The sequence below is a fragment of the Canis lupus genome, chromosome 17 (genome assembly GCF_003254725.2).
Source record: "Canis lupus dingo isolate Sandy chromosome 17, ASM325472v2, whole genome shotgun sequence".
Lineage (NCBI taxonomy): Eukaryota > Metazoa > Chordata > Mammalia > Carnivora > Canidae > Canis > Canis lupus.
In genome coordinates this window covers 58,129,849-58,155,393 of record NC_064259.1, presented here as the reverse complement: position 1 = coordinate 58,155,393, position 25,545 = coordinate 58,129,849, and the positions used below count along the sequence as shown (strand labels likewise).

Genomic DNA, 25,545 nt, shown 5'->3' with positions numbered 1-25,545 from the left:
GTTCAATGAAAATGTTATAGGCAGAAACAGGAGAAGGAGCCTCCAGTAAAAGAATAGAGGTAGCCAGATCCAAGCTTTCTTTGGAAAAGGAGACATAGATAAGCACGTCTATCCCATGGATGGGGAAGGTATGAAGGATGCTATAAATATAGACAAGGGGCTGATCGGAAGGACCTCCAGTGCCAAATTAGAGAGTCACTTAAATACAAAGTAAAGGGGTGCCTGGCTGGCTCAGTCCATAGAGCCTGGGACTCTTGATCTCAGGGTTGTGAGTATGAGCCCCACATGGGGTGTAGAGATTACTTTCAAAAAATCTAAAAAAAATAAAAATAAATAGGGACACCTGGTCGCTCAGTGGTTGAGCGTCTGCCTTCCGCTCAGGTCGTGATCCTGGGGTTCTGGGTTCGAGTTCTGCATCAGGCTACCCACAGAGAGCCTGCTTCTCCCTCTGCTTATGTCTCTTCCTCTCTCTCTGTGTCTCTCATGAATAAAAATAAACAAAATCTTAAAATAAAATAAAATAAATACTAAAGTAAAATTTCAGTGTTATTTGGGTATTTATTTTACATAATGAATTTTAAGTACTTGAGATCAGTAAAACAAAGTAATACATTTCAAATACAAAAATTCATAATCATAAGTAAAATATAAATATACTAAATATTTATTAAACATATTCTAATATAAAAATAAAATGTTGTAAATGTAATAAAAATAATGTAATAAAAAATTTAAATGTAATAAAAAGTAAGTACTCCATAAAGAAAGGTTAATTGGGATTAAAAATGATTTTTTTAAAGTGATCTTAGGCTTTGGATGATGTCACCATTAAATAGTGAAAACCTTTTCAGTTGCTGAAAGTTTCCTTCTGAATTTACACCAGTTAAGGGAACGATAAGGAGATAATTGTAAGTTGTTCTTAAATATTTTTCTCTAGCCCATTATCTTCGAACAGTCCTATCTCCTGCGTAATAATTCTGGGGAAATTTAAGGGGGTGGGCAATGTTTGTTTCTCTGCAGAAACAACATGTTTTTTTTTTTATAACAAGCCATATATATATATATCTTCATAAAAAACATTTTTCAGGACACTTGGGTAGCTCAGTCAGTTAAGCATCTGACTCTTGATTTCAACTCAGGTCATGATCTCAGGGTCCTGAGATTGAGGCCCTGCATGGGGCTCACGATTCAGCAGGCTCTTCTGTTTCTCCCTCTTCCCCTCCTCCAGCACACATGTGCTTGCTCTCTCTCTTTCTCTCAAAACAAATGAATCTTTTTAAAAAAGTATTCCTCATTTGTCTTCACTTCCTATCTTGTCTTATATAAATAGAGATTTTAATGCAGACACCATATTGATACCAATAGGGCTCTGTTCATATTCCATTTGTTGGAAGGTTTTTGTAATAGACAAGAATTATTTCTGTACTAGAAGCTTTGCTTTGGTAGTTGCTACTTTCTTCTTTTGCTTGAAGCTTGATGAAGTATAGAAGACAGCTTTCTAAATAAGCTCACCCATATTTTGACTCAAAATTTTAATGAAGTTTATCTCTGGTATGTCTTAAGACACAAATGATTAATTTTTTTTTATAAACTCCAAAATGAAGGTATGACACCAATAGAAATACCAGTATTCCAGGACTATAAAATACCACGGACACTAGAGTAGTGGACCATGGAATACTGATACTGTGAATCATTCTGCGGGCAATGGGGAGCCAATAAACATGTTTAAACAAGGAAATGACAAAGATGTACAGAGGTACACTTCACTGAGAGCCTCTGGCAACATGCGCAGGGGGTTGATTAATGAGAGGAGGAAAGATCAGAGAAAGGCATGGAAGGCATATGTATGTCCCCTCATCATCCACTCTCCCTTTGCTACCAACACTGAGTCTCTTTTGAAGAACTGCTTGAAGCCCTCATGGCTCACATGGTTTGGGTGGGTTTGACTTCCCCTTCAACTCCAGGGATGGCCAGAAATTAACCATGTGTTCCAAATCTGGAAAATGGCTCAGAGGCCATTGCACAAAGGGAGAAAAACTCATTGTTTCCAGTTAGCTGAGTGGGGAAGCATGAAACTGCCAGGGCCACTGTGCCACCCATGGGCAGCCTGGGAATAACCAGACAGTGTGAGGAGAAAAGCAACAGAGTGAGAGATGAATTGGAGGCTGCAAAAGAAACCAGAAACCATCTGTATGTCTTCTTTGAAAAATGTCTATTCACGTCATCTGCCCATTTTTAAATTAGAAACTAATGTTATCTGCGCTTCTACCAGCTAAGCCTGAGGCAGTTCTGAAGTTTTCCATAACGTGGACTAATCAATTCCTTTTTTTCTTTCTTTTCTCTTAAAGCAGCTTGAATCAAGTTTTCTGCCACATGCAACAGGAAGAGTTCTAAATGATATTCAAGGAAATTATACACTTCTAATTATATAATTATACATTTATAATTAATATATAATTGACATTATTATTATTATTATTATTATTACTACTACTACTACTACTGATGGTTTTTCTCTTTTCCAAGCTTGTTGGAGAGATCATTGCGGTAAATAATTTGTTGGAGGTGAAACTCTCAATCTTTCCTGCCTCGAAGTGTATCTTTACCTCCTTCTTTCCTATCTTAATAAAGGAGGTGACCTTTAATGGAAGACATAACCCTTCTGTCTATGGCTGATTTTTTTTAAAAGTTTTATATATTTGGGAGAGAGAGCATGCACATGAGTGAGGGGGAGTGAGCAAAGGGAGAAGCAGATTCCTCACTGAGCAGGGATTGGTGGGGGGGGGGGGGGGGGCTGAATGCCAGGACCCTGAGATCATGACCTGAACTGAAAGGAGACACTTAACCAGCTGAGCCACTCAGGCGCTCCTATGGTTGATCACTTCCCCATAGTCCTCAAATCCTCAAAAGCATTAGGCCCAGCACCCTTCCCACACACATACTGATTTTGCAGAAAAAAGAAACCATCAAAGAAAAAGAAAACCCCTCTGATTCCCATACTATAAATACCTGGTCTTTCTACTTTCCCTCCTGTCAACATGGAAAATATGTACTTTCAATCCTTCTGAGGCTACCTATGACATCTGAGTTTGTTTTTCCCTCCTAAGCACTTCACTTGATCTATTATCCTGTCTCTTATATTTTTAACCATTCCTTATCTAGAGCCTTCTTTCTATCAACATTTAAATATATATACAGTTTACCCTTGGACAACATGGGGTTAGGAGCACCAACCCCTCTCTCCCAGCACCCGCAGTCAAAAATCCATATATAACTTTTTTGAGTCCCCCAAAACTTAATCTCAATAGCCTCCTATTGGCCAGGAGCATTACTGATAACACAAGCAGTCAATTAACATACATTTTGTACATCATGTGTATTATGTACCATATTCTTACAGTCAAGTAAGCTAGAAAAAAGAAAATGTTATTAGGAAAATCATGAAGAAGAGAAAACACATTTATAGTACTGTATTTACTGAAAAAAAAATCCATGTATAAGTGCACACCTATGTTGTTCAAGGGTCGACTGTATGCACTTCTCCCATCTTCCAGACAATTCTCCCTTAATTTCATGAACCAAACACCTCCAGCTACTATACTCGTTCACCTCTTCTTAGCTAAGCTTCTTGAAGATGTCTATACTGATTGCCCATTTGCTGCCGACTTCTGCTTAGTTCCTACCCCACAATTTCCCTGAAACTACTCTCATTAAAATGACCCAGAATTACTTTGTTGTTAAGTCCAATGGAGATACTCAGTCCATATGTTATTTGACCCCCCAGTTCCATTTGACACTGTTGTCCATTTTCTTCTTTGGAACATTTCTTGTCTTGGCTTCCTTTGTATCTAACTCTTTTTTCCCATCTCTGTGCTCCTTCCCATTCTCCTTCTCAGGCTTTTTCCTCTCTGCCTGTTCCTTAAATAGTGTTCCTAGAGTCCTGTCCTAGCCCTCTCTTGCTCCCCCCCATCTCTCCCCACTCACCCCATGAAACTTATCCATGCCTGTTTCAATTATTCACTATGTGCAGAAGAGTCCCATATATACATTTCTGGTCCAACTTATTCTGAGATACAGAGCCACATGATCAATTGTGTAGAATGCATTTCTACTTAGATGCCTCAAAGATACCTCATAACATATATATTCAAAATTACCTTGGTAACTGCCACTCAACTTCCTTCCAGGTAAATGGCATCCTCTCTGCAAGCTGCCCAAGCCAGGAATTTAAGGGTCATCCTTGACTCCTTCCTCCCTCGCTCTCCTGTTAACTAATACTCAGAATGCTGCAATAGCCTCCTAATTGTCCTTTCCCTAGTTTTGCTCTCTTCCAATCCAGGATGATACCTTGGAAGGAAAGACCCCAGTTATACTGGCCATTAGGTCCTAAATATTTGCCGTAGTTAAGTTTGAAATTAGGCTCCAAGCTTCCTGTCAACAAAGGCAAAAATGAAGGAAAATGAATCTTCATATTTTTTTAATGCTTGTTCTAATGCTAACATATTGCTCTTAAAGAAGTTTCTCAGGAGGAGATTTATATAAGGGGCAATAAGTGATGAAATGGACAAGGTCCTCAACAACATTCCTGTGATACATCCTATAATTTTATTCAGCAAGTATTCATGTAGTACTTACCATAAGCCAGGCACTGTGCTTACTATTGCAGATAAAACAGTGAATGTGGTTGTTTCTTATCTAATCTCATGATTAAAACCAAACTTTGGCATCATAGTAAATCCCTCTGCACACAATTTGGTGAGAGGAGGTTGGCTTTCCAAGTTATCCCTGCCTGATGGTAAAACCCAGAGCACAACAGTCATTCAATTTGTCCACCTCGTCCCTCCTCTGCTGGGGCCATCCCCAGAGAATGATTTCAGGATTTCTATCCTTTTCTTTCAACTGCAGTTTACTACCACTACCAGCACCACCATACATCACATACTAAATATTTATAGGACTCCCCAAGGGTTGTCTTATATGTGCTGACGATACTCTCAACTACCACATGGAATCTATCCCTTTTCCAACCTTATCTGCTCTGGCTTCCTACAGAGATCTGTTGCTGAGACATCCCCAACAGAGTGACCCCAACCACACATGTGTGTCCTGTCCAGATGAGGCCCTGCTATTGCTCATGCAGGTCAAAGGTGCTGCTCAGAATGCTTGAGACAAATCTATGCTGAGGCTGCCAGAGTGCATGGTGTGTTCTAGGGTGGCCTGTCAATTACTCTCAAAGATATTGGCACCCAGATGCCAATGTTACATCACCTTAAAGCTGCTCCAATGTGCTAAAACATCCAGTGCTCAGGGCCCAAGGTCTTTCTGCACAAAAGTTGCACCATATTTTTTGCTGAACTATTGAGAACTGCTCTCTCCAACCACTGGGATTACATGTCATTACATGGTTTCTGAAGCAGTGTTGTCTGGCACTCCTGATGCCTTCTTTAGGCTATAGAAAAACAGTCTTTGGTTTATAATCACATCAGGATGCACAATAAGACTCTGAAGAGTGAGTCCATCCATGGGCTAGGCCAGTGGGAAAACTGGGACAATGTGCAATGTTCCAAAATGACCATTTCCCCATAGTAGGGTACTCATAACAGTCTAGCTTGGTGAACAAGTTTAGATCCAGGCCAGGAGTCATACTCCATAATTATGTTGTTCTTCGCATTTGGTCCAGTTTGATCCAGGACTAGAATTTAGAAGGAATTAAGAACTGGCTTAGAGGGCATATATTCTGACTCTTCTCCCAAATGTCCCTCCTCTCAACTTGACCTTTGCCTTCACATAAACACAGCTGGTTCCTTTGTGTCCTGTTGCAAAGATCTGGAACACAGGCTTGGGGAACCCTATATGCAAGGGAAACCAGACCAGCAGGTGGCTACTAGATGTCAATTAAGGTGTTTAGTCATTGGGAAACCCACAGGCAAGACCCGGATTTTCCCACAAGAAATACTATGGATGTGAGTAAACACATCAGTGAGCTTAAAGTTCTACATGTTTGCGACAATTCAGCCCTCTTTAAAATTAGAAGGGGTAGAGTAGGTGAAGATTGAATATGAAATGCCTAGTGCCGCCCTTCGCAAATGGTAATCACTCAGTAAATAGGCGTCTGGGCTCTTAGTTTCAGCGACCGTCGATTCCAGGACTTCAAGGAAATCTCTTACACTCCTTAAATTACTCCCCTCTGCCCCCCAAATCTATCCCAGCCTTCCCTCTTCCTACCCCATCGGCCAGGAAGACTCGCGCATTTGCTCCTATATTACACTGGGCACCCAGTCCTGGAGACTTGCACCCGCTGGGACTGAGAGCGAGGTCCAAGGTCCCGTGCGAGTGAATTCCTCCAGCCCAGGGCCCGCCGCCCGCAGCCTTATGGGAGTTGTAGTTCTCAAAACGTAGACCTTCCAAGCAGGCGACACCTCGGGACTCGTTTTCCCAGGCTCCTATGCGCGGATCCACTTGGGACAGTCCTCGGATGGGTGAAGAGGTCTGTGGGAGCTTGCTGACGACAAAGTGGAATCTAGTGGTGTGCGTGCCGTCGAGGAACTCAGGGCTGGTTCCCGTGCCTTCCCAGCCCTGGAGGCCGAACTTGGAGTCCCAGTTTACGGTTCCCTGGAGGGCGAAAGATAAGGAGCAGAGCGGGAGCTGCCAACCCCGACCCGAGTCAAAACTCCCAGGGAGTCTTCGCTGCTCCCGCCTCCGCTTCTCCCGCTCGGCTCCCGCTTGGGGGCTCCCTCTGGGGCCGGGAGGCGCAGCAGTCGCTGGATGTGCGCGCCCGCGGGTCCCCGGGACCTTGGAGGCGGCCGCTGAGCCCCGCAGCGGGCGGAGAGTGTGTATTCGCCTGGTGCAGCCTCACCCCGGAGGGCCGCGCGGGCTGCGGGCATGATCGCCGGGGTCTTCAGCGCGCGCACGTGGGTCCCGGTGGGCGTCCTCGCCGCGCTGGCTTACTGCGCCCACCGGCGGCGGGTGGCCCGGGCCGAGCCGCGGGGGCCTGACGGTCGGCAGCCTGTCGACCGGAGTCAGCTGGAGCTGAAAATGGTGCAAGTAGTGTTCCGACACGGGGCGCGGAGCCCCCTCAAGCCGCTCCCGCAGAAGCAGCAGGTGAGAGGTCGGCCTGGGCGGGGGCTGCTGCGGCGGGGGTCCGTGCGGTCGACCGACCTCTCACCTTTGGAGTTTTGCTCTCACTGAGCTGGGTTCCCGCTGGGTCCAGACCAAGGGAAAACTGCCTTAGCCAGTTCCGCCCCCAGCTCTGAGCAGAGGTCCTGGCCTGGGATCCCCGAGGTCCCCTTCCTCCTCGAGGACCTTCCAGTTGTGCCCCTCCTGGATGTGGTGTAGCACAGCTGGCAGCACTGCGCTGCTTAGGGTGCTTGTTAGTTAAATCGCCCCGGGGATCTGGTTAAAATGAGGATTCTAATTCAGCAGGTGTGAGGTCGGCTGGAGATTCTGCATTTTAACAGGTATTGGGGGTGAACTTGAGAACAGAAGTGCAGTGCATTTCTGTGTGATGGTTTTGAAGGTTGTGGAGAGTTGCAGGAACCACCGTAACTGGGATCACAGTGGCTAACAGAGCTCAACATCTTTGGGAACAGATTTTACAGGAGCTTTTGCTCAGGGTTTGCCATTTTGGACCATTTGGGATCCAAATGGAAGGCTTTGTTGTTGTTGTTGTTACAATTAAGTGCTGTATCTTGGGGCTCTCCTTTACTATTTTGGGTGTCTAAAACTTTTGTGGAAGGGATTTTTTTTTCTTTTAAATTGGCTAGTCTTGTGGCTGTGTCTCAAGATCTAACTGGTATTGTGAGGATAATTATGACTAAAGCACAAATAATTAATTTTTTAAAGTGATTAACCTTCCTGGATTTGATTTTTGGGGAGAAGCAGTGAAGGTCTCTGACCTTTGATAGCTGGCAGGCCTGTAATTGAAGAACTGGCTTCCCAATGAGGATAAAGAGGCAATCTGAAATCCTCAGGCCCCTAGCTGTCACACTTAACTGTGGACTGCTTTTGCATTATTGATCCTCCAGCTTAATGTTGGAGCATGTTCAACGGATGTCCAAACCTGATATTTATCATACTCTTCATGATCATAGTTGGCTTTCCAGAAACCCTTAGAGTTGTGTCCTCACACCCTACAACTGAAAATCTACTTTTTAAAGCTGGCCACGCATGAACTCAAACTTTTGTTTTGTTTTTTTTTTTACATGAACTCAAACTTTTAAAGCACTTCCCACATAAATAAATACATTTTGGCAGACACTTAATTCTATTACCAGATTTCTAGTTAGCCTTTCTGAATGTTTATACCACTTTCTATTTGGTATTGGAATTTCTTTCTTTTTTTTTTTCTTCTTCCCTCCTTTCCTCCTTCCCTAGGCTCCCTTCCTTCCTTTTTTTTTTTTAATACATGTCTTCTTTTTTCTTTTTTAAACTTTTTATTTATTTATGATAGAGAGAGAGAGAGAGAGAGAGAGAGGCAGAGACAGAAGCAGGCTCCATGCACCGGGAGCCCGACGTGGGATTCGATCCCGGGTCTCCAGGATCGCGCCCTGGGCCAAAGGCAGGCGCCAAACCGCTGCACCACCCAGGGATCCCCCCTTCCTTTCTTTTTGATGCTTTTTCAATCTCTTACTCTGCCTTTTTGTATTACGTCACTAAATTTTCCTTATGATTTTTGTACTTAACACATCTCATGTGCACTCACTCTCCTCCATTTATTCTTGTTACAGAAAATCTGGAAAATAACATATAAGGGTAGAAGACTCATGTTAAAGACAAAGCTATCAGTGGTAGCAAGAGAATAAAAGTCTGAATGTCTAGGCTTGGACCTAGTTTGTACAGTATATATCCTCCCTTAAGGGGCTGAGAAACATTTAGATTCTTTTAGGACTTTATCCTGAGTCAGTGTGTGTGTGAAGGGTACCTTCTGCCTTTATGTTGGAAGAGGCAGTTTGTAGCTCAGGAGAACGCCATCATCATTAGTCTTCTATGTAGCCTCAAAATAAGAAGCATGTGAAGTCCACGTCCTTGCTTTGCAATTAGAGAAGGCATGTTACCTCTCCTGCCTCCTCACATTCTCAGACTTCAGGCAAATGCATTAGATAATCTTTGATTATCTCATATAAAGTTGTGTGCATAAAAACCTGGGGTGGATGGGGGATCCCTGAGTGGCTCAGTGGTTTGGCGCCTGCCTTCGGTCCAGGGTGTGATCCTGGAGACCCGGGATTAAGTTCCACGTCGGGCTCCCGGCATGGAGCCTGCTTCTCCCTCTGCCTGTGTCTCTGCCTCTCTCTCTCTCTCTCTGTGTCTCTCATGAATAAATAAATAAAATCTTTAAACAAAACAAAACCAGGGGTGGAACCAGCTCTCTTTCAATTTAGGCTGTGAGCGGGTGTCATCAGCTTCCTGTAACTTGTTTCTGGATATTTTCTCTAAGGTTTTCTTTTCAAGATCCACTTTGATAGAAGTTGTTATTGGGCTTTTCTGATCTTCCTGGTTCTGCTATTAACTGTAGTCAGAAGGGATTTCCTGGCAACAATTCTAAAACGAAAATTGCCTTTGGTAGATGTATACAGACTTGTGACTGGTTTATAGATGAACAAAAGTGACAAGTCATTTCATTCAGTTATCTCACAGATCTTCAGAAAGTAGCATTGTTTAAAAGTAGATTTTTTAAAAAAGATTTTTTAATTTTTCATTTGAGAGAGTGAATGAGAGCACAAATAGGGGGTGAGTGGCTAAGGGAGAAGCAGACTCCCTGCTGAGCAGGGAGCCCAACTCAGGACTTGATTCCAGGATCCTGGGATCCTGACCTGAACTCAAGGCAAACACTTAACTTATAACTGACTGAGCCACCCAGGCACCCCGAAAGTTGGATCTTTTATGGAGTTGTTTTTTTTAGACTTGAATGGCTGTTGAATTGTCTTCGTTTAGCTGTGCTTGAGAAATAAAGCTTTGGAACTTGATTGGTTATTTTTTCTGATCATTAGATTAGATCCAAGTCCACATTCACAAGATAAATGTGTCCTTGCTTTCAGATTTCCTTCAGTTCACCTCTAGGCAAGATGGCCTCCAACTCAGGCAGGTTCTTCCGTTTTTATAAAACAAAGTCCAGCTTAGCTACACTATTGATTAAGGGATTTGGGTTCCTTTTTATTTGATAATGTAGGCAAGCTGGGAAGTATATTGTCAGTCTCATTGTTACTTAATACCCAAAGCTCAGCTAAGAGAAGCAGTATTCAGGAAGCAGTGCATGAAGGATATGTCTAAGTCCATCCATTCCTCTGGAGCAGCGTTCTTAACTGCTCGTTCTTGGCAGGACATTGGATTCAGTGGAGTTTTAAAAAATACTAATGCTCGGTCTCCCTCCTGGAAATTCTGATTTAATTGGACTAGAGCATCCATACATGGCAACAGCCTCTCTGGTAAAGCGTTAGGATTATCTGGACTAGATAGCATTTAAACAGTGAACCAACCCCAGGATATCCAGATATGACGAGCTCAGGATGGGGCCAGGCATCAGTTTCTTTAAAAAACTTTTTTTCAGGGGCAGCGGTTTAGTGCCGCCTTCAGCCCAGGGCGTGATCCTAGAGACCTGGGATCGAGTCCCATGTCAGGCATCCTGCGTGGAGCCTGCGTCTGTCTCTGCTTCTCTCTCTGTGTGTGTCTCTCATAAATAAATAAATAAAATCTTAAAAAAAAACAAAACAAAACTTTTCTGTGATGCCAGTCTACAGCCAAGGTTTAAAACCATTGCTTTATTCTAAAGATTTTATCTATTTGTGTGTGAGAGAGAGAGCACACATAAGCAGGGGGAGGAGGAGAGGGAGAAGTAGATTCCCCACTAAGCAGGGAACCCGACATGGGGGTCTATCTCCAAACTCTGCCATCAAGACCTGAGCCAAAGGCAGATGCTTAACTAACTGAGTACCACCACCACCCCAACCGCTGCCCATTGCTTTATTCTAAAATCTACACCCAGAAAGGTTTTGTTATTTTTATGTAGATTTTTTCTTTTACCTCTGGAATGTAGCATATCAATCCTAGTATAGTATTATCTTCACAGAAATGTGCTTTGGTGAGATGTCATCATTCTGTGTTGAGGAAACTACGAGAAACAATCCCATAGAACTCATTGCTGTGACTACTGAAAAGATGTTCATTATATTACTCTATCCTCTTTATGAGGACCCTTGGGAGGAATTTGTCTGTTAGCATTAGAAGTGGTGTGCTTCTCCTGAACAGTTATCTTTAGGCTTGTCTAGCTTGCTGTCTCTACTAACTTAAAAATCCAGAAAAGTCAGGGTCATATTCTTTCCATCTTTGTATCTTCCACAAAGGTCTGGCAAATTGTTGGAACTGTTAATTGTACCTACTGTGTGCCAAGCTCTTTGCTGGGGCTTGAAAATGCAGGGGTAAATAGACAACCCAGTCTGTTCTCAGAGCAGGACTGCTGAGCAGGGCGGACTTGTAATGGAGCTCTTCTAATACCGTTTGGTAAAGGCTACCAAAAGAGCCACTGAGGCTGAGGGCATGGGCCCATGGTCACAGCTTCTGGGAACATTTAAGCTGTCTTGTGGAATGAGCAGAAATCCTTCCAGATGAAAGGAGAAAGAAAATCCCAGGTAGAAGAAACATGAGGTTGAAAGACCAGGAAGTGTGAGGACGGTGCTATAGGAAACAAACTTATATGGCTAGAGACTAAGTGTGTAGGACAGGGAAGAAATGCTGAAGTAGGGGCAGGGGGGAGGCAAGGGCCATCATGTATTTGTGAGTCATTGAAGGATTTATGCAGGGAGGTTATAGAGTCAGAACTCTGAAAGAAGGAACTGGGATTAAAAGACACTGGGAAGAAGGTCTGTGCTCTGAACACCTAGTCTTCTGATATCAGTTGCTGTAGCACCCCTGGGGGAAGAGGTTCAGGTTTGGGGGATTGGCTACAGGTGGGAGTGAGACAAAGCCTTTTGAAAGAATCGGGGTTTCCTTTGTGTGAAAGGAACCTGACATTCCCAGTGCTGCTCTCCTGGGAATTTCTGGGAGAGACCAAGATAAATATAATGATGCATGACATAGGGAAGTTTTCAAATGTTAGTTTTAAAACAAAACAAAGTACTTAGGAATTGACTTAAATATGGTTCTTATGATTTTAAGTGCTGTAGGAATTCAGGTAAGAAGACAATCCACTAAAAGCTGGAGTAGTCACTGATGAAAAGTAAGACTTGAGCTATCACTGGACCTTGAAGAGAAAATGGATGGACAGTAGGGATAGGAGTCCCTACAAGCAAGGGAGAAGCAAGCTAAAAGAAGATGCAGAGGAAGTAGTGGGCATGATCTGGTCTGGGGAGGGGAGGAAAGAGGCATAGTGACAGTACAGCTGGGAACAGGGGCTGAGCCAAGGTAGAGAAGTCCTGGAATGCCAAGTGCTTATCGCTTGAAACATTAGGAAAAAACTATTGAGGAACTGGGACAGGGACACCAAGGGTGGCTCAGCAGTTGAGTGTCTGCCTTTGGCAGTTGAGTGTCTGCCTTTGGCTCAGGTCGTGATCCTGGGATTCAGGATCGAGTCCAACATCGGGCTCCTTGCAGGGAGCCTGCTTCTCCCTCTGCCTGTGTCTCTGCCTCTCTCTGTGTGTCTCTCATGAATAAATAACTCTTTAAAAAAATCTTAAAAAAAAAAAGCTATTGATATGATGAAAATGACTTAGTAGGATTCATGGGGGTGGAGGGGGAAGATAATCTGTGTAATAAGATTTTACACTGTGACAGTGAGATAAAAGACTTTTGGGAGTGACTTTTTTTTCTAGACAGCGATCAATAGAGTTTAGTGCAAGACTGGTGGAGCCGTGGGTGAAGAGTGAGGTTTGAGTTTTGGAGCCTAGGATAACTGTGGTATCATTGCGAATGACACATAATATGTTGGGAAGAGGAACTGGTATATGGAAAGAAGAAAAGACTTGTTTTTAAAATTGAAGTCATCACATCTGACTCAATGAGTGTAAGAGTTTCATGGGCAGTTGGAGCTCTGAGACATATGGCTACTTGTGATATTTTGAAACCATTACAGTACAGTGGAGCAGGAGCCAGATCTCTCTTAAGGAGAGAAGGAAGATGGTGAAGAAGTGAAGGTTTCTTAGGGGGCAACCAATTGCTTGAGAAACTGGGTGAGAGGAAGGGAAATAGGTGGTAGTTACAGGGGATGTTAAGTAGAGCCCTTGAGGGCAGGATGCATAGAAACCTGCAGATTGATTCCTAAGGAATTCTTACAAATGTATGCTCATTGATATTATATTATATTCATTCATTTGTTCATTCATTCATTCATTTACCAAGTATTTGCATGCCAGGCATTCCGGCCATTTCTCTCCTTTATTGGAGTCTGGGCTCAGTGCCAGAGCAACATCTTAACAGTGAGGACTAGTGGAGCAGTAACAGGACTTGGGCTAAGGATCCCTGGAGTACTAAATTACGGTCTTTTCTAGAGTTAGCTTTTTTCCTTGTGCGAAACTTGTGGGTCTAGCTAGTGTCTGTGGTTCCAGCTATGTCTTCCAAGTGCTGCTGGATATTACTGCTGTAAGTTTCAAGAAACTTCTAAACAATGTGTTGTTTTTTGTGGTCACAACAGGCAGAGTGGAATCTCCAGCTATTAGAGGTCCCACCCCATACTCAGTTTGATTACACCATCACCAATCTAGCTGGTGGCCCAAAACCGCATTCTCCTTTCGACTCTCAATACCGTGAGACCAAACTGAAGGTGAGCAATGCTTCCCTCCTCTGGGAAGCTCACTGTGACGTTTCCATGGTTTTCTCTGGGCTGAGTTTAGCAGGCTATGAGGTATTTTCATTCTTCTCTATCTCTCTGCCCCATATTAGGGGGGCATGTTTGCTGGACAGCTCACTAATGTGGGCATGCAGCAGATGTTTGCCCTAGGAGAGAGGCTGAGGAAGAACTATGTGGAGGACATCCCCTTTCTTTCGCCAACCTTCAATCCACTGGAAGTCTTGTGAGTCACTCAAAAAAGGGATGCTGCACCCACTTGAAGGTCTTAAGCATTAAGAAACCTGTACTGACCCCCCCCAGATGATTCCCATTCTCACCCAACATAGTTCGGGGCCGTTACCCTTGTATAATAGGATCCTGTGAACATGTGGTCAATGGAGGTGACATTCATTGGCTTTCAGGTCCCTTCCCTGGGGCAGCCATCCCACAGAGATTCTTCCCACCCCCATAGCTCCCCTTATGTGATCTTTAAAGCCTCTCAGCTACTCTGTAGGATAAAGTAGTATATGAATGTCCTTTTATGAATGTCTCTACCTTTTTTTTTTCCAGTGTCCGTTCCACTAATATATATCGGAATCTGGAGTCTACCCGGTGTTTGCTGGCTGGGCTTTTCCAATGTCAGAAAGAAGGTTTGAATTTGGAGTCTAGAAGTTAGCCCCTATCCCAGAGGAGCTTTCTTATTTCCAAAGCCCTCCTTGCCCTCTTTGTTGGTGCCCATTCCTTTGGTTTCTCCTCTCCTACTTACATGGTTTCTGTGGTGTACCTATCCTCATGAGTCCTCTGTTGCCTGGCCTTCTGCTGCCTTACCACTCTGACCCACACATCTGCAGTGACGCATCAGCCATACTGATGTGCCTCTGGCTCCTGACTTCTCCCCGTAAGCTGCTACATAGGCTGCATGAGGCAACCCTAGTCAGGTCTTGTGAAACATATGGGGACTTTTTGCTTAGGTAAGACACTGCTTGAAAAGGAAGGAGGGCAGGAGGGACACTTTGCTGGGACCCCAGCTTACTACTGTTGCTCTGGTGGTGATGATAATCCACAGCATGACCCAGATGGTATTAATAGTATTCTGTTCAGCCTTTCCTCATTGAGAAAGTCTGTTGTGTTTGGGTTTTGACATGTTCAACTAGTGAATGATCACAGCTAGTGGTACCCAACCTTTCACCACCAAGGGACCACATTTGTTATTTTCCCTCATGGACCTCATGTACTGAGGCCCTTTGACTATCAAATGGAGCTGCATTTTGTCATTTGTACTTGATGCAAATTTACATTTAATTGCCAGTCTGAGTTTCATGTCAACATGACCTCACCAATATCAAAATACTAAAATGGTGCCATAAGGCAAAGGTGCTTGCTTAGCTTCTTTAGCAGTATCTCAAATAGATACAAGATTTTCATCAGCCTTTAGAAAAATAAACTATGTAAGATAATAGAAACCTCCAGGCCAGAGGAGGTTGGCCTTACCCCACTCCGGCTTGGGTACAGCTGCTAATTCCAGCTACAGTTGGCTAGTGAACACAAACAGCATGTATTTAAGTAACATAAAGCAAACAGAATGGGCTTCCTCTTACTTCCTAGGAGCCCCTGAGCTTTGGAATCGTCCACAGTGCCTGGCCTCTGAAAACTCTTACTTGCCCAGCTTTTAAGAGGCAAATGCCCTCTCCTCAGAAACACCAAAAGTACAATTGGAATAGGAAAGCTGTTTCTTGGAGACAGCCTGACCTATGGGCAGGTCTCAGACCGAGACTGCCTCCTGTTCCCAGCAGAGAGGGAAGTGGTTTATCATCACTAGACACTGGACCCAAATATCCTGGGACTCTAATTTGACCATGTACCAAACCTTTTTCTAATAGTTTTGTATATACTAACTTGTTTAATTCTTGTAATAACCCTATGATGTAAGTAATATTATCCCTAATTTACAAATAAGAGAATTAAGGCACAGAGAGTCCCAGGGACACAAAGCTGGTAAATGGTGAAACAGGGATTCAAAGTCTGGCAGTCTGGTTCCAGAATCTACACTCTTCACCTTTATGCTCTGTCGCTCAGAGGACATATATTTGGAGAGAGCCCCTGATTATTTGATCAACAAAGTGGTGTCTGAATTTAGTAAAGTTACCATATGCTACTGGAGTTTTGACTATGAATAATTTGTTTGAGAATACTAGCTCTTTGGGGCTTAGATTCATCTAATTAAAAAAAAAAATTCATCTAATCACCTCACATATTGACCTCAGTGAATTCCAGAGAGCTGCTGAAGAGGCTCTTTCTTTTGCTATCAGAGAAGGTCAGGCTTGAGTTATGTAGAAAGGGAGGCTACCAGTCTGTAACCTTCACTATGTACCTGTCTGGCACAGGGCAAAGCATGGGAAGGTATAAGAGCACCTTCTCTGGGTATTGATGAAAGAGGATAAAGATACTTGTGAGCTCTGAGCAGTAGCGAGCTACTGTGAAGTATACAACTGATCTTTGAACAACAAGGGTTTGAACTGCATGGGTACACTTACACATGATTTTTTTTATAAGTACAGTACAGAAGTGTAAATGTATTTTTCTCTTCCTTAAGATTTTCTTAATCATATTTTTTTCTCTAGCTTACCTGATTGTAAGAATACAGTAATGTACTACATATAACATACAAAATCTGGATTAATCAGCTATTTATGTTACTAGTAAGGCTCCCAGTCAACAGTAGGCTATTAGTAGTTAAGTTTTTGGGGAATCGAAAGTTATATATGGATTTTCGACTGTAAGGGGTAGGGATCAGTGACCCTAACCCCTGTTGTTCAAGGATCAACTATATAAGAAACATTGTTTGTAGTCTAACGTGTGTGGTTCTTGGCAGTTCACCTAGAAACCTGACTTCCCTTTTGGGCAAGGCTGTGGGGCTGACAGGATTTGTGACCTTGTAGTCACTTTTCTTAGATTGCCATGTGCTAAGTCACCATTTTGGTCTATAGGATGGGACTTTGAAAAGCAAGAAAGTCACCTAGTTCTGATAGAGTCAGGGACAGCCCATTCTTTGTTATAATGCACAAGTGCTGCTAGTGCCTTTATTCAGGAATCTTTTGGAATGGGTCAGGGAAGTGCTGGTCTGATCCAAGTCTGTGCCTGCTCTAGTCTATAGATGGCCCAATAGGAGGGGTTGTGCCAGATAGAACAAGGCTGCTACTTGCTTTCTCCATTTCTCAGACCATAGAAGACCTTCTGTTGGCTGTTGGCAAGGCCAGGGCATATTGATGGCAGTTATTGTCCTTAAGGAATAACCCTGATGATCTGTTCCCTGAAGCAGACCAGAGAAGAAGAGAATGGGTAGATGCTGGGAAGAACAAGCTGAAGTCTCTTTTGCCTGTGCTTTCACCTTCCTTCCAGGACCCATCATCATCCACACTGATGAAGCAAGCTCAGAAGTCTTATACCCCAATTACCAAAACTGCTGGAACCTGCAGGAAAGAACCAGGTAATTGTCCTGGGTTCTTGCTCATCAGTGGGGAACAGACAGCCTTTTACCACTTTTGCTGGCAGACTCTGCCTGAACGCAGGGCCTGCCTAGGCTTACCATGTTGGTGGATAAGGGGCGGGAAGGATTGCTTTACAGTAAGGCCTGACATTGCTGTCCAGGAAATGAAGAAGCTCTTGTTCACAGTGACAAACTCATAGTGAAGGTACAGCAAGCTTAAGAATAGCCACGTGCTGGGCTGGAGAGATGGTATGTACAGCCTGAGTGGAGTTTGCCTTTATAAACCATTGTCATCTTGACCATTGTGGGCTCTCAGAAGAGGCAGATGAAGACACTGACAGGTTAAGTAAAAGATGATTAAGCCAGCGGTTGAACTGCAAATCCAGGTGGGCAAGCAGAAGACACAGATTTTCCTTCTCTTACTAATTTGCTGCCCTATAGAATAGATTGGCTTGAGCTGTTGACGCTTTATAGTGTTCAGATGTTTCAGGGCTGTGTGAAGACTGTGTTCCACAGAAGAGAGAGAATGTTGTTTTCAAGCAGACCTAGGCCATGGTTGTATTGTTCTTGGTATAATAGAAGAAAATGTTAGAGTGGAATTTGGAAATCCAGGCTTTTATTCTAGCCCTGGTACTTGCTAACTTACTTTCATAAGTCATTTGAACTCATAGAACCCCAATTGACTCGTGTAAGATGGGAATAATACCAACTAATCCCAATGTCTTGTTATTGAGCAATAAATAAAATCCCAAATGATGAATGAGATATACTTTACAATATATGGGATTACTTTTTATTTTTTGGCAGAGGACGGAGGAAGGCTGCCTCTTTGCAGCCAGGAATCTCAGAGGATTTGCAAAAGGTCAAGGAAGGGATGGGCATCACCAGTAATGATGGAGTGGACTTCTTCAGCCTACTTGACAATGTGGCTGCCGAGCAGGTTGGATGACTATCCTCCAGCCCTGGGGGTGGGGGATCTGGGGATAGGCACCTGGACAGGCTGGCTCCTGAGTTAGAACCAGGTGGAGGGGAGTGCGTGGAGGCAACTGTGGTAGGACTTGCAGGTGGAATGGGTGTGGGAACTGAGTAATAGGGCACAATCAGGGAAGACTCCTCACTTCGTTAGGCGCATGGATATTTAACTGTAGATCAGAATTTCTTGAGGTGTGCTCTCCAGAATACCTGTGATATAAGTGTGTATACTATGAGCAGGCAGGGGCTGGGTGGGTGATGTGTAGGGAGGGATTGTCTAAAAGTTTAGAATCCCCATTATATCACTTTTTGGAGAGTCTATGTGCACAGCAGCGTATTAAAGAATCTAAGATGTAAAGGAAGCTGGTCAATCTTTAAATCTATTTTCCCCAAACTTATTTAGCCATAGAATCTTTTATCTAATAAATACTGAAGACCACACAATGGGAAAGCCTTCTCTAGATTCAAAAGCTAGACTCCTAAAGGTGTAGTATAACCTGGATCCTCCTTCCCTCTCTTGTCAGGATGACAGTGTCCCCAGAAGGCAGAAATGCCCCATGCTTATGGGTAAGATAGGTGTAAGGTTATAAGATGAGGGTTTATATAAAGTATTTACGTGGCATACTTTTTAGAAATCCATTTGGGGAAAATGAAAGTCATGTAGAAATTTATGAATTCTGCACTCTGTATTTTATTTACTTATTTTTTATGGTTTTAAAAAATTCAAATGTTTTTCATTTTGAAGTAGGTAAGGAGCCATCAGAAAGGAAGGAAAAACAGCTTTCTTTCTTTCCTTGGGCCTTCAGATCTCTAAGAATTGCTTCAGAAGGGCCTTGGGGATAGGTTTTTGAGCTGTTAAGACCCCTCCCCAGGAGAAGACAGGCTCCCGAAAGCTCTGTGGAAGCTGATCAGCTGCCAAACTCAGTGAATGAGAAGCATTTCTTTGTAAAACTGTCCCTGTGGTCCTTTCAGGTGCACAGCCTCCTGAGCTGCCCCACACTGAAGAGGTTTGCACGGATGATTGAGCAGAGAGCTGTGGACACAGCCTTGTATGTTATCCAAGGGGAAGACAGGTGAGGAGTCTCTTTCAGCTGCTGGCATCAAGTCATGCTTGGCCAGGCCTCCCAGTATGTGGGGAAGAGAGTTCACCAGGCCTGTTCACACCTGCCAGCTGGGTCTCTATATATGCTGAGGTAGAAATCACCATGTTCTGCTGGCCTATTGAATGGATTCAGCTTTAAGTCCTTACACTTCTGGAGCTGGGACTGGTGACCTGGGTGCTTCCATTCACTGTTATACAAAACCAGGAGCCACACTCACCACTGAGTTTCTCATAATCACTGACTTTTCCCCCTTTTACTTTAAGTTTCAAAGGGTTTGGGTGTTTGGGTGGGGACAGCTAACAGAAAAATGATGACTGCCCACTTTGTTCATTAGTTTACAACTTACAAGTCATTTTCCTATTCTCGCTATGAGGGGGATGTCATTATCCCTGACAGTGTCCACGTCCTGGATTGAGAGCTGAAGAAACTGGACTTGAGTGATGTGGGTTGTCTCACCTAGGCTTGGCGAGCAAGGCAGAGCCAAGACTTAGGCCAGATCACCTATCAGCCCTGAGTGTTTTTTGCGTTCCTGGGATCTGTTTTTAGAAGGCCTGTTTCTTGTCTACCAGAATGGAGAGTTTCTCTCTTACCAAATTTAAAAGAAAACACCTTTCTTTGATAGATTAAGAACATTTGGCTTGCACTGAGAATAGGTAACTTGGTAGAGGAGGAGCTGGGTAATAGAGGATCAGTCCTGGGGAGATGAGTGGGGAAAAAAAGTGGCTAATATTTCAAGAATTTTCAGGGCCTGTTACATAAGAGTAAGAACCTCTGGCTGCTTTTCTCCCACTCAGAGTCAGTGCATCCAGAAGGCTCCAGCCATGCCATACACCTTGCCACCACTGACTATGACTTACCACCTTACCCCCATCTGTTCCTGAAGTGTCCCCACCAGCCTAAATTGTCACTGCCCTCCCCTACACACACACACATTTGGTAAATATTTTAGGCTTCGCAGCCCATGCATTATCTGTTGCGGCTACTCATCTCTGACCACGTAGCATGAGAGCCGCCATAGATGATATGCAAACAAATGGGCACAGCTATATTCCAATAACACTTTATTTACAAAATAGGCAAGTGGGTTGGATTTGGAAAATGGCCAGAGTTTATTTTCTCCCAGTGTAAAGCATTTTAAATAAGATCTGATTCTTCTTTCTATTTAAATTAGCCCTGCTTTCATAAAACTGATGTTTCTTCAAGAACAAATTAGATGACCTCACAGTGCCATCCAGCTTGGCTTGGCCTGTGTACATTCTTCTGGAAAGTATATGTTGCATACGGTATTGGTTGCCTACTCCTCACCCATTGCTTCAACATTCCTTGATTTATAAAGGCGGTCATTTATTTACCCTGTCACCACGAAAGAAGATTGGCCTAAGCCAATCAGGACAACCGCATTCCCATTAGTCCGTGATTGGGCTGTGGGAATTCTGGAAGAGGCTTTTCCTCCTCTTTGATAAAAGGTAAGAGGCACCAAAACCAAGCCTTTTTGCCACTTATTGGCACAGCTGCCTGCTTTGTTTACCACTGTGAGATGACAGGCTTTGGGGTTGCGATAACCACCTTGTGATGATAAGGTGGCAAACCTGAGGGTGAAAGTGGTGGAGATGGGCAGCCCTGGTGGCTCAGCAGTTTAGCGCCGCCGTGATCCTGGAGACCTTGGATCGAGTCCCACATCAGGCTCCTTGCATGGAGATTGCTTCTCCCTCTGCCTGTGTCTCTGCCTCTCTCTCTCTCTCTGTGTCTCTCATGAATAAATAAATAAAATCTTAAAAAAAAGAAAGTGACAGAGCCACTGCACCAACCCTGTGCACACTACTGCTGGACTTTGTGTAATACCAAATAGATAAGACATGTCCTTATGGTCTAAACTCCAAAGAGGGAGAATTGGCCTCTGGGAAGCATGGATTAGGATGCTATTTATTCTGATCACTTTTCTAAGGGCCTTCTGGAATTCTTGGAAACCACTTACACCCTGTCCTTCCCAGCTTTCTTCTTTTATACCTGAAGGACTAGTTCTTCATGATTTATCCTGGTTACCACTTCCATCGCAGTTGTTTTCATACGAGGTCCATATCCTGGTGCTTGTATTGTTGGAAGTCTTCGTGCACAGGGAACACTCAAACTGAAGATGGCGCCATTTCTCCCCTTCCTGCCTGTCTCTGTCCCTCAGGCTTTACTTGTCTTCTCAGCTCAGGAGGTCCTTAGGGCAGAACCAACTTGCATTCCTGAGTGCTGGTGCCCACTGGTTGCTTCAATGTTGTTTACTCGCCATAGGGAAAGCCTTCAGATGGCAGTAGGCCCGTTCCTCCACATCCTGGAGAGCAACCTGCTGAAAGTCGTGGATCCTGCCACTCCCCCAGACAAGACCAGGTACCTGCCACAGTAATCCTGCTTTGTGCAGCTGAGGACAGGGGGGCCTCTGGCTGCAAGGAGGGGACCCAGGTTTTGGAGGGGCAAGGACCAGGTTGTCAGTCCCTGAAGGTAGCTGTTGAAGATGTCATGAGTCCTAAAGATGTTTACAACATCGTTACCTTTCTTCCTGCTGCACCCATCCCACCATGGTTTGAAATTTGAAATTTTTATGTTAGCAAGAAAGAACTCTAAATTTCTTTCTTTCTTTCTTTCTTTCTTTCTTTCTTTCTTTCTTTCTTTCTTTCTTTCTTTCTTTCTTTCTTCTTTCTTTCTTTCTTTCTTTTTCTTTCTCTTTCTCTCTTTCTCTCTTCCTTTCTTCCTTTCTTCCTTCTTTCTTTCTTCCTTCCTTCCTTCCTTCCTTCCTTCCTTCCTTCCTTCCTTCCTTCCTTCCTTCCTTCCTTCCTTCCTTCCTTTCTCTTTCTTTCTTTTTTTACTGATTGAACACATGTGAAAGAGTAGCTGATTATGATGTCACACTGATATAACAGCTTAATAGGTTGTTAAGTTTGAACACCTTCACTGAGTGTTTAGAAGGGTATGATATCCACTAGGCATTTTTAAATGTTGGAATTAGCTTCTGAACTTCCATCACCACTTTTGTAGTGCCTGGAAGAGGCACAGAGTTAGAATGTTGTATGTCCTAGTTAAGAGGCACAGAGTTAGAATGTTGTATGTCCTAGGCACTTGGCTGAGCAGTGTGGTCTGCAGATGAACAGCTTCACTGCTGCCTGGGAGCTTGTTAGATTCTGACTTACTGAATTAGAATCTGCATTTTAACAAGATCCTCAGGGGATTTGTATGCACCCTACTATTGGAGAAGCACTCTTGTAGGCTGCCTTCTTTAGAGAGAGAGAGACCGTAAAATAGCTAGAAACTCACAAGCACCAGAATAGTATGGGTCAGTGAGGTAATAGGAACATTCAAGAACTTTGGGCCAGATTTATAATAGCAGATATGCCAGTGCCCTTCCCTATACTTCACAGCACCTGCAATGACAATACATTTCTAACCGGCCCTTCCTACCTTGCCCCCCTTGACTTTTTATCTGTCGAATACTATAGGATGCAATGCTAGTCTTCTAGCTTAGGAGTCAACACATAAAATCCTTGATCTTTCCTAAGAGATAGATACAAGGGACAAGCAGATATAGATTAAAATGGCACCTTTCTTACGATTAAAGCCATTTGGAGAATGTGTTGAAGGCCGAACAAGCTTATTAATATGCCTTCAAAATGAGCTTAGTTCCCTCAAACTACAAGCCTCGCTAACAAGGAGGAGAGTGTGTTCGCTAAACGCATCACACAGCTGTAAGTAGGAAGAACATTTGCCACAGACAGGCGGCTCCCAAGGAGAGAAGAGAGGTAGGGCCAAGCCACACATGCTCAGTTTCTACTTTAAAGCTCACCCGGGGAGGAGCAAGTAGGTGGGTGGGCGGGCAAGCAGGTGGGCAGGAAGGGCCCAAGAGAGCTGCTCTGGTGGGGATCCCTCCTCATGAAAACATGGGGGTGGGAATAAGGTTTCTCCCCACCATCTGCATCAAAGAAGTTTTATACCAGGCTAACTGACTTCTAGATGTTACCTGGTTTTGAGGCAAGTGTTGTTTTTTACTTAAAGGAGGCAGACAGCATCCTGGCCTCCAGAGTCCTGAGGTAAAGGACTGTGGAGGACTGTTTTCTCCTTGCAGAAAGCTGTACCTCTATGCTGCTCATGATGTGACCCTCATGCCTCTCTTAATCACCCTGGGGATTTTTGACCACAAATGGCCCCCATTTGCTGTTGATCTGACCATGGAACTCTATCAGCACCAGGAATCTAAGGAGTGGTTTGTGCAGCTCTATTACCGTGGGGAGGTAAGACCTGTGAGGTGCAACTGGGTGGTAGCTAGGCCCCTCCAGCCCTTCTCTCCGGTCTTAGCACCAAGCCTCCCTCCTCAGGCTCAATGGAGTCTCCTTGGTACGGTCAGCTCTCTGGATCCAATGGAATGACTCATAGCTGTGACCCAGAGATGAGGCAGAACTGGAAATAGGTGGCAGGCTAGGACCTGGGCCTTCTCACACATCTGCTACAGACTCCTAAGAACGGGACCACCTTCCTCTTCCCCTGAGTGTCTCTGCCAGGATGTAATATCCTGACCGGGAGGCCTGTTTTGAAAATTAATGATGATGTCTTTGGGAGGCAGTGTACGCTTTCAGAGCTGTGGGTGCTTTGGCTGCTTCAGCAAGTTGCTGCCCAGGGCAGATGCTAGAGCGCTCCTTAGCGATTAGACCTTTCGCCCTTCCAGCTTGGGGTATAATGTGACTGTGTCTCCCCAGTCAATTCAACAAGCAGTACTTGCGTGACCAAGCAGGGCGTGGTGCTCCTACTCTAGAAGCTGACTGGGTAGTGGGGCCTCCTTGGCTGTTATATGTGTGCATGCACACACCGTTGGGTCAAAGCCTCTCAGATGTTTGGGCATGGGAGAAAATAGCAGGCCAGGGTCCTTAGTGGCTCTGCTGAGTTTTGTCTCTTCCACAGGAGCAGGTGCCAAAAGGTTGTCCTGACCGGCTCTGTCCACTGGACAAGTTCTTAAACACCTTGTCAGTTTACACCTTGAGCCCAGAAAAATACCACACACTCTGCTCTCAAGTACAGGTGATGGAAACGGAGAGTGACTGATTTATACAAACAGAAGGTGTTGGTTTTTCAATAAATGCCTATACACACTGCCTCTGTGTGTCATATTTGGGGAAGGTAGGAACAAGGGTTAATGTATTTTAGCAAGGGTATTATTTCTTTCTAGTAGGTTTACGAAGTCTCTTCTTGAAAGGAAGAGAGGTGTTATGTTGAAGCCAAAGAAGTATTTCCTATTTGTGGCTTGATTTCTATGGCCAGACGCCTCTGCCATGATGTATGCTGGGGACATTATGACCCTGCGGAAATGTTGGTTTGGGACTTGAGTTATTTTCTCCTGTCTTCATTTTGCAAACATATATTGAGCACCTACTAAGTAGTGAGCATTATAAAAGTGAACAGGGTCTGTCCTCAAGTTGTTTCAGCCTAGTGGGAGAGGCAGGTAAGTCAGTGATGAAAATGCAGTATGTTTCACTGTATGATAAGGCGTATCAGGGGCTATCTGAGTACAGAGAAGAAATCCCCCAGCCCCAGCTGGCAGGGACTTGGGGGGAGCAGTTTAGAAAGGCTTCTAGGGAGGTTCCATCTTGATTTGGGTAGGAAAGGTGAATAGGAATTAACCAGTTAAGTAAGGGGGAAAGGGTATTATGTGTAGGTAGAAAGTAAGCTTGAAGGTCAGGGGACCTTGCTGCTCAGGAGATGGAGCCCTGCTGTGGAGACCCACCTGGAAGATGCAGGACAGACACTCGGCTTCTGGTGGCTGTAGCTCCAGGAGCAAGGATGAGGGCTCTGCAGTGGAGGGCTGGAATCACTCTCAGAATATGAACTCCACCTTTACCAGGCCCCAGGGGTACCAGATGGTCTCCCTATTTCCTATTCCTTATCAATTTTCTTATTCTTCCCCAGAATCTCTTTCAAACTTGCACTGATCTTAAACCACCAATGTCTTTACCTCTTCGGGAAAATAGCAGTCAAAAAACTTGTCCACTTCTAACCGTCTTTATGTTGACAACTCCCAGACCTACTTTTCTGGCTGAGGTTTTTTCATCTGAGCTTCAGACACTCATGACCACTTGGATGTCCCAGAGGCACAGAATTTTCTGTGTCAGAATCAAACCCCCCTCTCCTCTCAGACCTCCTCCCTCAGCCTTCTGTATCTGAATGAAAGACACTCCACCATCCACTCAGGTGTCAAACCA

The 25,545-nt window shown here is 44.1% G+C and overlaps 1 protein-coding gene across 1 annotated transcript; it reads left to right on the top strand.

Moving 5' to 3' along the window:
• The first annotated feature begins 6,729 nt into the window (after positions 1 to 6,729).
• Positions 6,730 to 24,441, top strand: ACP6 (acid phosphatase 6, lysophosphatidic). Its single transcript, XM_025453288.3, has 10 exons — positions 6,730 to 7,104; positions 13,622 to 13,750; positions 13,870 to 14,000; positions 14,327 to 14,406; positions 17,156 to 17,243; positions 18,051 to 18,183; positions 19,188 to 19,288; positions 21,599 to 21,694; positions 23,421 to 23,586; positions 24,251 to 24,441. Exons 1-10 carry the CDS (start codon positions 6,886 to 6,888, stop codon positions 24,389 to 24,391), a joined length of 1,284 nt encoding a protein of 427 aa, XP_025309073.1. The 5' UTR covers positions 6,730 to 6,885; the 3' UTR covers positions 24,392 to 24,441.
• Positions 24,442 to 25,545: the final 1,104 nt, after the last annotated feature.

Coding starts and splice junctions, on each gene's coding strand:
- ACP6 (XM_025453288.3), top strand. CDS start 6,886: ATGATCGCCGGGGTCTTCAGCGCGCGCACGTGGGTCCCGGTGGGCGTC. Junction 17,244..18,050: donor AACCTGCAGGAAAGAACCAG/GTAATTGTCCTG, acceptor ATTTTTTGGCAG/AGGACGGAGGAAGGCTGCCT. Junction 23,587..24,250: donor AGCTCTATTACCGTGGGGAG/GTAAGACCTGTG, acceptor TCTCTTCCACAG/GAGCAGGTGCCAAAAGGTTG.